The sequence below is a fragment of the Mobula birostris genome, chromosome 32 (genome assembly GCF_030028105.1).
Source record: "Mobula birostris isolate sMobBir1 chromosome 32, sMobBir1.hap1, whole genome shotgun sequence".
Lineage (NCBI taxonomy): Eukaryota > Metazoa > Chordata > Chondrichthyes > Myliobatiformes > Myliobatidae > Mobula > Mobula birostris.
The window spans coordinates 20,979,985-20,994,935 of NC_092401.1; the positions used below are offsets into that span (position 1 = coordinate 20,979,985).

Consider the following 14,951-nt stretch of genomic DNA (forward strand, 5'->3'; position numbering starts at 1 on the left):
CCAAATGCCAGAAATTAGACTACATTAAATGGGCATCTTGGTTGGCATAGACAAGTTGGGCCTACTTCCATGCTCTGGCTGTATCAAGAGAGACTCAGAAGAATTGCAAAGGTATAAGGAAGGCTAAAAAATGAGACTGTTCCATGGCAAGCTGGCAGAGACTCAACGGGACTAATGGTCTCTTTTCTACGTTGTAACAAATCTTATATTCTTTCCAGAATGTCGAGAGAATCTGTGTGCAAATTGCTCAGCCTTATGCCTGCCTGTTGAGGAGTTTAGTGATGATCTAAGCACCTAGTGACCACACAGCTGGCCTAGTGAGGAAGTGAATGCTCCTGGACACTGGCCAACCCACACCGAAAGAACAGCATCGACATCAGCCTCACACACGCTCTAGTGATCCCAGTACAGGAAGAACGCGAGAAAAAGGAAGAGATACCCGTGGTCAGGAAAAACGACTGTTGCTGGCTGCTGAAGCGATCTGGTGGGTTTGCGAATTCCTCAGAAGACACCCCCTCTCAATTAAATCAGAGATCAGAGGCTAGCCAAGAGCTTCAAATGCGGAAACACTGCTTGAGTTGGGTCAGATGGCCCAATTCCATACAGCCAACTATTTTATCGTCAAATATAAAAGCCTGAGGCCCAAAGGTCAAAATCCTGTTGTGTTAAGCTGCTGTCTCCATTGAGGTCATGACTCAGACTTGATTGTCTTTTTTGTCCAAGAAGTTCCTAGGGGTGGTTTTGGGGACAGAGAGGGGAATTATTTCTTTAAGCTCTTGCTGGAGAAGTACAGGACTCCACACCATGTTCTTCAAAGCTACTCCACAGTTTGTTTTTGAGTCCATCCAAGGGGTAAAGTGGTGTCTTGGCTCAATTTAGATACAGCAGCATCGCCCCAGGGCTGTCATTGGAGTCAATCCAGATTCTGGTTGATCATTGCTCTACAAAGCTTGGAGATTCCAGGTCCTGATGGATGGGTCTCACACATTCACATGTATCTGCCAGGAAACTCCACTGCCAGGCTATAGTAACACAAAGACAAGTAGGCCAAACAAGAGTCATAAGAACTATGATACAAATGGACAACATCCAACTCAGCTCCAAATCTTTTCCCTCCTTTCTTCCTTGGTGTTAACTGGTCAGCAAAATGTGATCCATGCTATTCAAAACATCTTCCCAAGTGATCTCATGGCCTGAGTATCTGGGTTGAGTAGAAACACAGCAAAATATAAACTAATGTAAATGAACTGTAAGCACTTGTGTAGAAAGACCCAGGCGAGGGGCTATCATTCAACATAATGAAGACCCGCATTTTAATAACGTAGGAAGACGTCCAGAAACACTCATTAGCAAACCAAACACGATAACAAGCCACAACAAACTGCTCAGACTAACGGTCACAGAGATGACTCTAAGGAAACATTTTAGAGAGGGTTTTCCACAACCACCAATGAGAGGCAACAAATTTAAGGACAACAGAAAATAATGACATCAAAGCAATTGGTATGACCCTTATTTAATATCTCCACAAATAAAGGGTTACTATTTACAGTAAATCACTCATTCAATACTGTTCTGAAGAGACTATGTCACAGGATTATGCATTACAAGAACAGATCCTTGGCCTACCTCATCCATTCACGCTATTTATCAGCACTAGGTTCTTCGTCTACATGTGCGGCTGCCTCTTTTTCCACAATGGACTGTACTGAGCTCCTAGGTCTGTTCAGTTCCTTTGAGGTGGCCTTGTACCCTTCTCCAGGTTTGTACTTCTCTATTATAGTGTCCCTGATATGCCTTGAATGCTCATTTGTCTGTTGAAATCTACCATACAAAGAGAGGGAGTATTTATCCAGGTGATCCTCCAATATTATACATCAACAAAATGGGTGAGTTGGTAACGTAATGTATAGTACTGCACCTGATGAAAGTTAACATAGTGATTACAAAGGGGATGAATGCTTTTTCAGCCTCACAATTTTGGTTTTTAATTTTTAGTAAATTGACAAAAGGTTTTAGCATTCTTTTGATTTGGCACGATGAAAAATGTTTTGTAGATTAGCTCAAAAAATTCCTACTTCAATAGATCTACATTTAGAAAATGAGACAGTAAAATGTGAAAATAGTTGTGGGGGCTGAACGCTTTTTCAAGGCACTGTACCTCTGCCATGGGGAAAAGTTTCTTACCATCTACCCTACCTGTGCCGCTCATAATGTTGCATACCTCTATCAAGTCTCACCTGCTGCAAGAAAAACAACCTTCGTCTAGCCAGTCTTTCCTTATAACTAAAACATTCCATATCTTAGTGAATCTTCTCAGCACTCTCTCCATAGCAATCTGCAACTACCTATTCAATTCCAATAATTTCAGTGTGTTTCGAACCAAAGGAGGAAGGAGGTTGCTTTAAAACCCTGACAGTCAATGTCAGAGGATTAGACTAGTTTTTATTTCTACTTTCTACTCCCATTCCAACATTTTAGTTCATGTCCTCCGCTACTGTCACATTGAAGCCGCCCTCAAGTTGGAGGAGTAGCACCTGATTTTCCGTCTGGGCAGCCTCCAACCTGTGGCATGAGTATGGATTTCTTTAACTTCCAGTCATTTCACCCCCCTCCCTTCACTTTTCTTTCATTTCTCACTCTGGCTTCCCTCTTAACTCTTTCCCCATCACCTCCTTCTGGTTCCCCTATGATGCACTCTTCTCTCCAATCAGATTCCTCCTTCTTCAGCTCTTCACCTTCACCATCCAACTTCTCACTTCATCCCCACCCACCCAGCCTTCCCCCCCAACCTATCACCTTCCAGCTTGTACTCCTTCCTTTCCCCACCTTATTCTTGACTTCTTCCACCTTCCTTTTCATGAACAAAGGGCCTTGACCCAAAACAGCGACTGTTCATTCCTTTGCATAGATCTGCTGAGTTCTCCTTCCTTTTCATGAACAACAAAGGGCCTTGTCCCAAAATAGCAACTGTTCAGTCCTTTGCATAGATGTGCTGAGCTCCTCCAAAATCTGCAGAACACCCTGTGGCTAGACTAGGTTCTGGCTGATTAACCATCAGATCCTTGTGGTCTCATACTGAAGTGAAGCAAGGCAATTGCTACAGGAACAGGTCCCAGGGACGGCCACTCACGACTGGTCAGCTATTACAGTCTGACCACGTGACTTGACTGTGCTGTGCTTGGATGCTGAGAATAAAAGTTGAGTCAGGAAGAACAAGAAGTCACAGTGAAGAGAATAACTGGAAAAATTACCTCATCATTGTACCTTACGCCAATCAGACAGCACAGAAAGAGGCCATTCAGACACAGCTAGTTTGTGCCAGCAAATGCAATATTATAACTACCCGGACAATACAAAAACTCTTTACACGCGAAGTGCTTCACACCCAATAAAATCCTTCAACATCCTCCCCAGAACGCTGAAAAGTCTTCCATAGATAGCTTATCACTTCATGTCCCCTCCCCACCCAAGTACAATCAGTGTTGCTTCAGACTAGACTTACAGCAGTCAAAATGTGCACAGCAAGATGTCACAGCGTACATTTAGATCTTTCACCACTTAGCCAACTCTGACTGGGTTAGCTGAAGGAGCAATACACTCAGAGGCCACTTTATTAAGTACCTTCTTTATGTTCGTGGTCTTCTTCTGCTGCTGTAGCCCATTTACTTCAAGGTTTGACATGTGCATTCAGGGATGCTCTTCTACACAACACTGTTATAACGTGTGGTTGTTTGTGTTACTGTCAGCTTGAACCAGTCTGGCCATTCTCCTCTGATCTCCCAGCTTCACAAGGCCTTTTCGCCCATAGAACTGCCACTCAATGGATTTTTTTTTGCTTTAAGCACCATTCTTTGTAAACTCTAGAGACCGCTGTGCACGAAAATCCCAGAAGATCAGCAGTTTCTGAGATTCTCAAACCACCCTATCTGGCACCAGCAACCATTCCATGGTCAATGTCACTTACATTACATTTCTTCCCCATACTGATGTTTGGTCTGAACAACAACGAAACCTCTTGATCAAGTCTGCATGCTTTTATGCATTCAGTTGCTGCCACATGATTGGCCAATTACATATCCGCATTAACGAGCAGGTGTACAGCTGTAATAAAGTAGCTGCTGAGCGTACATGCAAGGTTACCTGGACAGGTTGCCTACTCTTCTCCAAATGAGTCAGCAAGATTCTTTTTCACCCTGATTAAACATCTAGCCTAAAAGACACAAAATGCAGCCCAGTACTCCACCATTCCACAGCAACTGCCCCAAAGCTCAAGTCTCTGGAACGGGATTTAACATACAAATACTTTATCCATTAGTCAGAGAATTTAGGAACTTGCTCAAAATTATGATGCAACCTATGTGACTAAATGCTTCACGTACTCATGGAGAGAACAGGGAAGATTTCATTCTAAACGGTAGGTCAATTGGCCACTATAGATTGTCCATGTCGTCTTGAACAAAAGGGGATATCTTCGGTCAACTTCTCTTCGGTCAACTTCACTTGCCTCATCGCAGAGGTTTTCCCATGACCTATGGATTGATATTTATTAATTTCTCTTTCTTTTTGTACTTACACAGTTTGCTGTCTTTGGTACACTGGTTAAACGCCATATAGTTGGTGTGGTCTTTCATTGATTCTGTTATGGTTATTATTCTTTAGAATTATTGAGTATGCTCGCAAGAAAAGGAATCTCAGGGTTGTTACGGTGACATACATGTACTTTGAATTTCACCCCGTAGCATAGATAACAGACAAAATAATTAGCAACCATCTGAAAGAGAAAAATGTTGCAGAGGTACAGGGAAATTGAACTGCTGGGAACCTGTATACAACAAAAGACCAAAAATGCCTTTTTACACTAAATGTCAATAAATTGGATGATGGAATTGATAGTTTTGTTGCAAAGTTTGCAGGCGATACGCAGATAGGTGGAGGAGCAGAAATGGCAGAACAGTGTCGCGAAGTACATGGTCATGCACTTCGGTAGAAGTGAAAGGGCTGACTACTTTCTAAATGGAGAGAAAATACAAAAAGCTGAGGTGCAAAAGGACTTGGGAGTCCTTTCAAGAGGAATAGAATATAAAAGCATGGATGTAATCTTGAGACTTTATAAATCACTGATGAGGCCTCACCTGGAGTATCGTGAGCAGGTTTGGGCCCCTTATCTTAGGAAGGATGTGCTAAAGCTGGAGAAGGTTCAAAGGAGGTTCACAAAAATGGTTCCGGGATTGAACAGCTTGTCATATGAAGACTGTTTGATGGCTCTGGGCCTGTATTGACTAGAATTCTGAAAAATGAGGGCTGATCTCATTGCAAACTGTTGAGTGGTGAAAGGCCTTGATAGAGTGGATGTGGAGAGGATGTTTTCTATGGTGGGAGAGTCTAAGACCAGAGGACACTGGCTCAGAATAGAGGGGTGTCCTTTTAGGACGAAGATGAGGAGGAATTTCTTTAGCCAGAGTGGGGAACCTGAGGAATTCTTTGCCACAGGCAGTTGTGGAAGCCAAGTCTCTACGTACATTTAAGGCAAAGGTAGAGAGATTCTTGATTGGTCAGGGCACAAAGGGATACGGGGAGAAGGCAGGAGACTGGGGCTGAGAGGAAAATTAGATCAGTCATGATGAAACGGTGGAGCCGATGCAATAGGACAAATGGCCTAATTCTGCTCCGATATCTTATGGTCTTATGAGTTCCTCCAGCATTTTGTGTGCTGCTCTAGAATACCAGCACCTGTAGATTTCTGGTGTTCTTGATATCCTATGTACCATAATTCCATTTTATTTGCCCTTCATTCCCAGAATCTCCCACCACCAGATTCTACCGTTCACCTACACATTACAGGACCAGTTGCTACCACCTTTGGGATGTGAGAAGAAACAGAATCAGGTTTAGTATCATTGGCACGTCACAAAATTTGTTGTTTTACAGTAGTAGTGCAATACATTAACAAAACTAAACCAAAATTATAAATTAATATATTAAGTATTATATATTCAATTAAATAAGTATGGGGTTCTCAGTGATATTAACTGTAATGTTAACTGTTAACTGGTCATAATAAAATGGCTTCTTTGTAATGTTAACTGATGAAGTAATGCTCTTTGTAGCTGAAATGTTTGGATTATAATTATAGATAATAGGGAAATAATCAATGTAAGTCATGTTATCCTATCTGTATATGTGGGAACCTGAGTGACTGCGTGGGAACTTGGCGAGGAGAGGCGAAGAGGAAGGGCGTGCAGGAAGCGCTCTGGTAAACCACCGTGGTTGGTGTTAGTCTGAGGGTCGAGCAGTCCGGAGGAGATCGAATGGTGCAAGGAATACTCTGTTTCTTGAGCACCAACGATTGTGCGCAAACTGATTAACTCTGACAAGTGTGGCACCCTTTTCTTTTATATTTGTTTCCCTACCAACCACAGTCACAGTAAGATTTATAAAGTGTAATCATTTAATCGTACATTGTGTACTGTCTGATGTTTTACGTTGTGGGGTGCATTACACAGCATCTACGCAAACAGGAGACACAGTTTGGCGGGCAGATGATGGTTTCCCCCCAAAACGAACGTGAGGTGACAGCGCTGAATGTTACATAAGCGCTGCAAAAAGGGGGCGAAAAAAAAAGTAGAATTCATGGGTTGGTTTATCATCCATTCAGAAATCTGATGGCGCAAGGGAAGATGCTGTTCCTAAAACTTCAGTGTGTCTTCAGGCTTCTGTACCTCCTCCCCAAGGAGCTGGGGGAAATCCAGGCAGCCACAAAGAGAACATGCAAACTCCACACAGACAGCACCAGAGGTCACGATGGAACCTGGTTCACTGGAGCTCTACCAGCAGTGCCACCTTCTCAGGAAGTGTGATGGGACTGGCGTACCATGCTCGATGAAGCAGGGCAGTGTGAGGGGGGTTTCAGTGGTGAAGGGTGAAGGGATGCTTCAGATTCAATTTCCAGGAATTCTCTCTTCACAAGGACAAGTAACACGACGAGCCAAACCTCAAAGCTTGTACTTCAATTAAAAATGCCCTCGCTCCACTTTGCAAATCACATAAGCAGTCCAGACAACTCATTTTAACTTCAAAATTTAAAGTTTATTATCAAAGTACATATATGTCACCATATACTACCCTGAGATTCAGTCTTCCAGGCATTCACAGTAGAACAAAGAAATACAATGGAATCAGTGAAAAACTACACAGAAACAAAGACTGTTCATCTTCCCGCAATCAGCCACAAACAAACACCACAGAACCTGTTCAAAGAAAAAAAAAATCGCACAAAGACCAAACATCTAATGCACGATGACAAGAAATTGCGTGAACAAAAGCGGACAAATAGCACACAAACCATGAAACATCAAGCCACGTTGCCCCCGAAGGAGAGTCCGCATCCACAAGCCACCAAGGCGAGTGAAGCCCGTCCACAAGTCAATGGCCGCAAGCCACCGCCACCAAGCCAGTTGGTTCAGCGCTGCGTCAATCTTGCAACAGCCAGCTCCGCGCTGAAGCATCTCGAACAAATCGCACAATTCGTGTAAAAAAAAACCCGAAAACACATGGAACATAAACTGCAGAGTCCCTGAAGTGAGCCAGAGCCAGAGCTTGCTCAGAGCTGAAGACATCATACATCAAACCGCAGTCCCCCAGAAGTGAATCCACAGAAGGAACCGCCAAGGAGTTGAATGTTGAGGATTAGGAATCGAACCTTGCAGTATGGGACTCAAGACTCCTGCACGTTCTACCGGCAGGAGACCAGTACAACGCAGACAGATGGCACTGAACAGCTGGTTGTTTTCCTTTCTCGTCCCCGTCGATTTTAATCCTGTCCAACGCTTTAATTAGTGCGTAATAATGGAGCCAACCACGGATCCACTTTCCGCCATTAGGAATTGATGGCTGCCCCTCTCATTCTCGCCAAATTCACTGGGAGATCACAAAAGCACCAGATCCTTCAGTCAGTTCAAAAATACATCCTTACAATGGAAATTACAAGCTGCAATCAATCGCAGTTCAGGAGAAGTATACTTAGAAGAAGAAGAGTATCAAGCAGTCTCATGAGCTGTCTGCAGGACGTCGCCACTGGCCACTGGAAAACAAACTGTGCAAATACAAACAAAAACAAGTAGTACTGAGCACGTGAGTTGCCGAGTCCATACGCTGAGGAATCAGTTCAGTGTTGAGATGAGCCAAGTTATCCATGCTGGTTCAGGAGCATGATGGTTGAGGGGCAATAGCTGTTCCTGAACACCTGGTGGTGTGGGACCCGAGGTTCCTGTACCTTCTTTCCAACGGCAGCAGTGAGAACAGAGACTGGTCTCGATGGGGAAGGTCCATCTGGTGTGTGGGTGTGGGTGTGGGTGTGGGGGGGGGTCAGGGGCAAAGGAAGTCAAGAGAGGAAAAGTTAAATATGTATCTATATGTATCTTCAGTGTATTTTGTTCTTGTGTTTCCAAATTGAACTCCAGCCTACAGGTTATGACAAAGATTCCGCAAATAGCAATTAGCCGTGGGTCCGGGCTCCAATGCACGTTGCTTATCTCTGTACAATGGATTTGGCAGGAAGCAGAGGAACTCGATGCTCTGCCAGGGAAGGAGACCGACAGCTTCATCAGACCTCGTGTAAGCAGGGGTGATAAGGAACCTCACAACTGAATCACTCTTTGGGAAAATGCTTGGAAGCTGCTGCAGTTTGGAGGAGGAGTTACACAGAAGAACGTAACAAGACGCTGGAGGAACACAGCTGGTCAGGCAGCACCTAGAGAGGGGAAGAGACAGTCTAAGTTTCAGACTGAAAGCCTCTACCAGGATTGGAAAGGAATGGGGAAGAAGCCAGAATAAGATGGTGGTGGGGGTAGGGTGGGAAGATGTACAAGCTGGAAAGTGATAGGTGAAGTCAGTTGAGGGAGTTGTCAGAAGGAATGAAGCCAGGAGAAGGGAAAAGTGGGTGGGTGGGTGACTGACTGAGGGATGAAGTGAGCAGCTGGAAGGTAACAGGTGAAAAAGGTAAAGGGCTGAAGAATAAGAAGTCTGGTTTAAAATGGCACTGGTGAAACACAGTGACGACTTACTGGCAGCAAACAAAACTACTATTCTATTAATCTCACTTTTCTGGAAGTCGATCACTCCAATCGATAGCCTGTAACTTTCCTTTCAGAGTTGAGCTTTCGAATCGCCAGTATGACCTGGCATTCTTGTGAGGTGAAGTGAAGTCCTGAAGGTGCAGAACAGATGTGGCGTGGCAAGTATGGGCCGAATCGAGGTGACAGGGCCCAGGCAAGGAACAAGCCGATGTTTGACCCATTCCAGCACCGGGCCGGATTTAAAAGATAGGTACAGGCTGAATTGAGGTGACAGGGCCCAGGCCCCAGGCCCAAGAGCAAGGAACAAGCCAATGTTTGACCCATTCCAGCACCAGGCCAGATTTGAAAGATAGATACGGGCCGAATTGAGGTGACAGGGCCTGGGCAAGGAACAAGCCAGTGTTTGACCCATTCCAGCACCAGGCCAGATTTGAAAGATAGGTACGGGCCGAATCGAGGTGGTCGAGCTCAGGGCCCTGGTCCGAGAGTAAGGAATGAGCTGAGTCTTGGCTGATTTAAGCCCCAGACCAGATTGAACAGGTCACGGTGCTCAGCTTGTTGCTCAGCAAGGTTTACTCGTCTCCGAGGCTGTGGTCTGCGATTAACAGGCTCCTGGATTGGCTGTGACTGGCTTTGTGGCTGTGAACCACTTTCATGAAGTTCTGAATGTAATTTGCACACTTTTTATTGTTTGCACGATTTGTTCTTTTCTCCCGCACCCCACATCGGGTGTTTGACAGTCTTCTTTCTTTAAAGGGTTCTATTGAGCTTCTTGGTTTTCTGGCTGCCTGTAGGAAAATCAATCTCCAGATTGTATTTAATGTACATAATTTGACAACAAATGTACTTTGAACTTTGCATCTGATTGAAAAGGAACATGGGAGCTGTGGTGGCAATTCTGGGTGAGCACATGGCTGAAGAGTCACAGAGCAGTAGTAATCACAGCGAGCGAGGGCCTCACTGAACGCCCAATGAAAAGAAGATTTACCTCAATTTACTAGGGTAGACATATCTCTTCAGAGACTTTGCAGTAGAGTAGCAAACCAAAAACACAAAAGATTCTGTAGATGCTGGAAATCCAGAGTAACACACAGTCAACAGTATGGAAGAACTACGGTTTCCTCTTATATAAAGAGCACAGACCCACCATTCAGCAAATATGCCAAACCAAAGTGAAAGGAATTACACTGGGTCTTATAAAAATCAGTGAGGACCCTGACCTGCAGGCTTTAACATCCGATCTTCACTCCAAAATCTTTTTTTTAAATTATGAAATATTCCTGCTAGTTTAACCACATCAACACTGAGTTGTATGGACAAACAGAAACGTCAGAAGAACTTAGCTGCTCAAACCCACCATCGAGGATATCTTCAAAGGGCAGAGCTTCAAGAAGGCAGCATTCAACCTTAAGGAGCCTCACCATCTTCTCATTACTACCACCGAGGGACAGGACCCTGAAGACCTGCTGAGTTTTCCAACACCTTCTGTTCTTATTTCATATTTCCAACATCTGTAGCTATTTTAACTTGTCCTCCAACGCTCTGGCCAAGTGACTTTGAAGGGAACTTGCTCCTAAGTGCAGACATTCATCACTCTATCAGTAAACCATTACAACAAATTTAGCCATCATTAGCGCATTGTTTACCATTAAAACTTGCCTTCCTACATGACTAATCCACTTTATATAACTACTTCTGTGGGTGCAAAATGCTCCAAATGTGGTCATGTATGATATAAATGGCGGGACGTACAATAAAAGCCACAATAGCAAAGTAAATCAAATGTTACCTGTGACAGTAAAATACCCAAGATTTTCAGACTGCCTGTACTTCCCATTGCTTCCGTAAAGCAGCTAGAGTAATCAAAGACCCCACCCACCCCAGATATCCTCCCTTCTCCCTCAGGCAGAGGATGCAAAGTACAGAAAGCACATACCACCAGGCTCAAGGACACACTACTGAATAATAGTCTGGTACATTAAGATGGACTGGACCCACTAGATTTTGCAGATGCTGGAAATCCAGAGCAACACACAAAATGCTGGAATAACTCAGCATCTATGGAAATGAATAAACAGTCGACATTTTGGGCTGGAGCCCTCCATCAGCATGATAAGATAGACTCTTGACCCACCTTGTTAGGGTCTTATTGTTTATCTGCACCACACTTTATTCTCCATTCTGTTCTTTTACCATACGTTCCTTGTGTTCTAGGTAATGAATTGATGTAAATTCTGGATGAACAGTATACATCTCGGCACATCTAACAATCATAAACCAATTCCAATTCTGCACCTGAAGTATTTTGCTTATGAGCAAGATAATACTTCGTTTGACTTCACTTTTCTTAAAGGCAACTCCTAACCCACTGGATACTTCCAACATTTTTTTTTAAATCTCAAGTTTTCATTATCTGCATTTTGTTTTTACGCTTTTCAACTGTGTTTTATTTAAAATTCATTGGACTGAAACATTTAACTCTGCTTTTATCTACAGATGCTGCCTGACCTGTTTCCAGCTCTCATTTAACAGCCCTTTAACACCTAGAATTTCAAGTGAAACAGAAGTCACCCTAGCTACTGTGCATGATAAAAAAAAGTTAAATGTTTAACAAATAAAAGGTTTGATTTGCATTGTTATTTTAATTTGCACTGTGCAGTGAATTGCTCTGGATGCATAGTATGCCCTAAGATAGGAGGAAAAAGCAGAGGGAACTAATTGGATAGTACAACACTCACGTAATGGATCAAGAGGTCTCCTATGAAGTGATCCAAAGAAATCAAGACCAGATCAATACAATCAGAAACAAGAAAATCTGCAGATGCTGGAAACTGTGTGTGTTGCCAAATCAATACAAATACAATTCTTTGTGTTCACACAAATGAAACCTCTCGCGCTCTAACAACGTGCTGGAGAAACTCAGTGGATTCCTAAGCATTGGTGAGAGGAAAGGACTTGTTTACATTTTGGGTCAAAATCCTGCATCATCAACAGTTCCTCCACACTACCCCCCCCCCCCACAGATGCTACCCAGCCGCTTGAGTTCCTCCAGCAGATTGTTTATTGCTCCAGGTTCCAGCAGCTGCCATCTCGTGTCTTTCTTGTTTCATCCCATCAGAAGCAAAAACCTCCTCCTCCTCCCTCCAGAAACCACTGAGACACTAAGAGCAAGATCCTAGCGAATCCAAACCAGGAACCGGATCAACTACTCCCCCATTCATGGATTTCTCAGCAACAGGGTGGAGTTCTCTTCTCAAGGAGGTAACCCTTGTAGCAATCTGAAGAGTACTTCAAAAAGGGAAGAAAATCCAAGAACTGCAAACTAAAACATTTAAAAAGCTGCAGATGCTGGAAATCCGAATGCTGCTAACACTCAGCAGGACAGGCAGCACCTGTGTTGACGGAAAAAGAGTTTAACACTCTAATGTCAGCACACAGAAAATTCAAGGGGAACTCTGTGGCCAGGCAGCATCTATGGAGGAAAATGAAGAGTCAACGTTTTGGGTCACGATCCTTAATCAGTTGAAGGGCCTTAGCCCCCAAAAAAATTGCCTGTTCACTTTGCTCCATAGATGCTGCCTGACCAGCAGCGCTCCTCCTGCTTTTTGTGTGTGCTGGTCCAGATTTCCAGCATCTGCAGGTCTCTGGAGCCTAACATTCCATTTTGCCAAAAATGTCATCAACATGAAACATTAACAGCCTCTCTGGCCAGAGATACTGCCTTGACTCGAGTGTTTCCAGCACTTTTTTGTTGAGTCATCAAGAGAGTTTGATAGGGTTAAAAGGAGGGGGACCTCTCCACCTTTGGGGATCCGGTACCAGGTGCCATGAGGGAATTCCCGAGTAGTGGAATTAACTCCCAAAAGGATTGGGGGGGGGACGACGAGACAAAACAGAGCGAACGCTGGATTAGTGGGAGTGCGAACGATACAAAAAGGGCGGGAGGGGGTGCGTACGGACCTATTGGGGTCAAATGTCACGCCTCTACGCATTGGCCTTTATACCATTCCTTAAAACATTACAAGTCATTTATTTCAACAGCGTCTTTAGTCAGAAGGGCAAGTAACGCACGTTATACCTTAAAAGCTGGCGTCATTGGAACAAAGGACTAAATTAAGACACGGGTACCGTGCGCCCGACAAGGCGAGGCTATAAAGTTGAAAGAGAACCCTCACGCAGGTATGGGAAAAGGGCAAAAGGTGGGGGCAGGAACTTCTACCGAGGGGCAAAAAAAGATTCGAAGGGCCGAGTGCCCAGCTCGCAGCCACGATCCCAGGAGAACAATACCAAACGTATCCGGTTTGTCGCGTACATCCAACTAAATAAAAAATCTCACATCCTATTCCATAGCCAACAGGACCCCTCCCCCCCAAATAAATCGCTGGTTTGCTCTCGGGATCGACAAAGCGCGTCGTGTGCTGCGTACTATCTCGAATTACTGCTCCTCAAAGTTGCAGCTCATACCTTTGAAGATTAAAACAAAAAAACACCCAGACACACCAAACAGCTGGAGGATTCTCCAAGTAAAGCCAGACAGACCTTGCAACGAAGGGAAATTTTACAGGAATGAAAAGCAACATGGGGGGGGGCACCGATATTCCCAAAACCTTTCAGGGTTTTTTTTTGCCTTCTGTAATACCGAAATCGGCGGTTTAACACAAAAGGTTGTTACATGTTAACATTTAATTCCAAGAAGAATGGTTCTAGCATTGATGGGTCTTATTTTAAATGTCTATGGAGAGTTTAAAATTAACACACATGGGGGGGGGTGAAGGCTTGTGGAAAGTGGTACGGAGAAATCTTCCACAAGGTCTGCAGCGAAGTGTCAGAAACCTGGGAAGTCGACCCTTCGCAGTTTTAAAAAGATGCGTTTCTTAAACCAAAACACACACAAAAAAAATCCCTGCAAATCGTTGTAATCTGGCCAGAGGGGGGCCGCTTCCTACAACAGATACATCCACACAAGAAAGGGAGGCAGGGAAAGAGGGAAAATAGTTTTGGTGTAAGTTGGGAGGCGAACTAATTTGGACCACATTGACTTCACACCAAAATAAAACTTTCTTGGGGTATCTGCGATGCTAGTTGCTGTACGTCCAATACAACAGGAAACTCGCCATCAACATTCCCAAGACATCTGATTTCTTGGCGTTTTTAAACAGCACTTACCCACAGCTCCGATCCCCACTCCATAATGTTCCAACTTTCTGTAATCCTGGTCTCGACCAGACTGAGAAGTAGGACCTCTTCAGTTTTAAGATTCTCTCTCTCTCTCTCTCTCTCTCTATTTCTACCTCTTTGCCGTTGTGGGTCTTTCTTTGGAAAGCAAACACCGATTGTGAGAACTCCTCTTATGAATGAAGTTGCTAAGCTTTCTCAAGCTGTAAACATTACCCCAGCCCTGGCTAATTTCACTTTGCCAATTTCCCTGCGCTGCGCAGCCCCGCGTCATCGACGCCAAATCCGCCTTAAAAGCTCAACTGCGCCTCCCGGCGATCGTGGCAGGAATTGGCTCTCGCCTGAAATCTGTCTGCAATGCAGTGTCGGGCTATTGTCTGGAAGCAGATGCTGGGAATTAAGTTATAAACGCAGGAAATGCTGGAAATACTCAGCGGGTCAGGCAGCTTCAGCTCCCGATGAGAGGTCATAACACTGCAATGTTAACTCTCGATTGTCTTTATCCACGGCTGTTGTATGATCTGTTGAGCTTTGATCCATTGTGCAGGATATTTCCACGTGGATGCAGTAAAGATGAGTTGTGCTCAGTTGAAGGGGAAGGGGAGGGGGAGGGCAACACCAAAATGAGCTTCTATGCATTGTATCCAGAATGCAGTCGTTGCCCAAGTTGACTACACCATCCTGCAGAGAGATAGAGGA

The 14,951-nt window shown here is 44.2% G+C and overlaps 1 protein-coding gene across 2 annotated transcripts in view; it reads right to left on the bottom strand.

Moving 5' to 3' along the window:
* The window catches only part of LOC140191238 (cdc42-interacting protein 4 homolog), a 195,277-nt gene extending 180,779 nt beyond the window's left edge, over positions 1–14,498 (bottom strand). The window contains exon 1 of one of the 2 annotated variants that reach the window (XM_072248443.1): positions 14,244–14,498. In XM_072248443.1, coding sequence (XP_072104544.1) covers positions 14,244–14,267 — 24 coding nt within the window. In that variant the 5' untranslated portion in view covers positions 14,268–14,498. Of the gene's footprint in view, positions 1–1,629; positions 1,654–14,243 lie in introns of those variants that run through there. The other variant, XM_072248444.1, reaches the window with a different exon arrangement.
* Positions 14,499–14,951: the final 453 nt, after the last annotated feature.